The sequence below is a fragment of the Propithecus coquereli genome, unplaced genomic scaffold, assembly GCF_000956105.1.
Source record: "Propithecus coquereli isolate 6110/MARCELLA unplaced genomic scaffold, Pcoq_1.0 Scaffold270, whole genome shotgun sequence".
NCBI lineage: Eukaryota > Metazoa > Chordata > Mammalia > Primates > Indriidae > Propithecus > Propithecus coquereli.
Window position 1 is genome coordinate 1,310,434 of NW_012148286.1, and position 2,505 is coordinate 1,312,938.

The 2,505-nt window shown below is 39.0% G+C and overlaps 1 protein-coding gene across 2 annotated transcripts in view; it reads right to left on the reverse strand.

The window, feature by feature from the left end:
• PLA2G4A (phospholipase A2, group IVA (cytosolic, calcium-dependent)) overlaps positions 1 to 2,505 on the reverse strand; it is a 158,333-nt gene that overhangs the window by 59,231 nt on the left and 96,597 nt on the right. The window contains exon 7 of one of the 2 annotated variants that reach the window (XM_012647830.1): positions 1,388 to 1,529. The exons of the other annotated variant lie outside the window; for it this stretch is intronic. Coding sequence (XP_012503284.1) covers positions 1,388 to 1,529 — 142 coding nt within the window. The remainder of the gene's footprint in view (positions 1 to 1,387; positions 1,530 to 2,505) is intronic. 2 annotated transcript variants of the gene reach the window in all.

Here is a 2,505-nt window from a genome sequence, read left to right on the forward strand (position 1 = left end):
GTATACCTATTTAAAAAACTATATCAAAAAATACCTAAACTGTGGCACATACAGACTAACTCTGACTAATACTGGAATATTATTCAGCACTAGAACAAAATGAATTCTCAAGCTAGGAAAAGATGTGAAGGAACCTTAATTCATATTACTAAGTGAAAGAAGACAACCTGAAAAGGCTCCACACTGTATCATTCCAACCATTTGACATTCTAGAAAAGGCAAAACTATGGAGACAGTAAAAAAATCAGTGGTCGCCAGGGGTTAGGAAGGAGAGATGATTAGGTGGGGCACGGAGGATTTTTAGGGCAGTGAAACTCCTCTGTATGATACTGTTATGGTGAATACATGTCATCATACCTTTGTCCAGATCCATAGAATGTACAACACCAGGGTAAGCCCTAATGTAAACTGTGGACTTAGAGTGATAATGATGTGTCCATGTAGGTTCATCTTTGTAACAAAGGTACCAGTCTGGTATGGGATGTTGATAGTCAAAGATTGTGATTTTTATTTATCAATGTGACTAGGTTAAAGGATACCCAGATAGCTAGTAAAACGTTATTTCTGGGACTGTTTATGAGGGTGTTTTGCAAACAGATTAGCACTTGAATCAGTAGACTAAGTAAAGAAAATTTGCCCTCACCAATGTGGGTGGGCATCATTCAATCTTTTGAGGGCCTGAGTAGAACAAAAACATGGAAGAAAGGCAAATTCTCTCTCTCTCCTGCAGCTGGGACATCCATTGGACATCGGCGCTCCTGGTTCTCAGACCCTCGAACTCTGAGATTTATATCGGCACTCACCCACTTCCAACTGCCCCGGGTTCTCAGGCCTTTGGTCTCAGAGTGGGAGATATACCTTCTCCCTTGGCTCTTAAGCCTTTGCCTTGGACTAAATTGTGTCACCGGCTTTCCTGGTTCTCCAGCTTGCAGTTGGCATATCATGGGACTTTTCCACCTCCATATTCATGAGTCAACTCCCATAATAAATCTCCTCATATGTACTATATATATACACATATATATGTCCTTTTGGTTCTGTTTCTCTAGAGAACTCTGACTAATACTGGGAGGTTGTGTGGGGGCAGGAGGTATATGGGAACTCTCTGTACTTTCTGCCAAGTTTTGCTGCGAACCTAACACTGCTCTAAAATATAAAGCAAAAATAAATATAAAAAACTATATCTGATAATATTACCAAATATAGGGAGCATTTGGGATGACCTTCCTCAAAGATTTGTGATTTATGAACTGCTTACCTTACCTTAAAAAGCTGAAGGAATAATCCTCAAATTTAATATTGCCATATTTGGGTAAAATCTTTAGAGAAAGTGACCCAGCAAAATTATTTTTAAATTACACTAACACTCAAAAAATGGCAGACTCACATCACGTGTAGAATACAATCCTTCACTATTCTTTGGACCCAAGAGTTTCTTCATTTTCTCCTTTATGTTTTCTTTTCTCTGTTGTCTGAAAACTTTCTCCTGATCACACAGGGCCATGCTAAATCGTAGGTCTGGGCATGAGCTGTAACATAAAACAGAGAAAGTCACGGGCCAGCATTCCCAGTAGTCTTGTTTCCCACCCATCCGGCTCCTCAGGTCCCCAGTAGCCGCACTGACACATGCTGACTGCTTACTTCAAGCTGTCTCCTAAGAAGGGACCTAAAGCAGGTGTGTACAGTGATGGCTATCTTAAAGCAGCATGTGCCAAAGCATGTTTTCAGAGAAAAAGGAGTATGTGATCTTTTAGATAAACAAGCAAACAGCCCCTGATACGTTGTATATTATGATAATAATAACTTTGGGAAGTGCTTCACTGAAGAACCCTATTGATATTTGTTTGGCAAAGTAGCTCGCAAACTTACTTGACCATGAATTTCCTCCTTATCATTCCACCCTCCTAACACTCACTAACGCTGCAAAGAGTCTGCGTTCTGAGGAACATACACGCAGAAACAGTCTTAATAAATTGCCTTGTCTAATGGATGCCCCCTCTGACAAAGAAAACAACTGCTAAGAGCAGAACTTGACATAACCACAAATGAGTTGCAACTAGAGGACTTTGGAACCCTTAAATTATACATACATTTCCTTTCTAAATAATGGCAGCAGCAATTTCTCAGAAACTACACTATGCCAGACACCACATTGGGTACTATATCTGCATCAATGCAACAACCATGGGAGTAAACAGTACACATTATTATATAATACATTATTATATATTGCAGCTCTACAGATGAGAAATCTGAAGCTCTGAGAGGATAGGATCACATAGTAAATATGTGATGTACTTCCACTGTGCAATAATGTCTCACAAATAAGACAGGTCCTAATACTGAACTCTAAATACCAGCTACTAAGTTTAAAAGTACTTACAAAAACTCTAGCAACCTATATTGGGATGTGAATAAACTCAAAATGTAGAAGCCAAGGCTATCACCAATAAAATATTGTCTCTTTACAATTCCTAAAAAAGTCTATCCCTTAAGACTGAATTA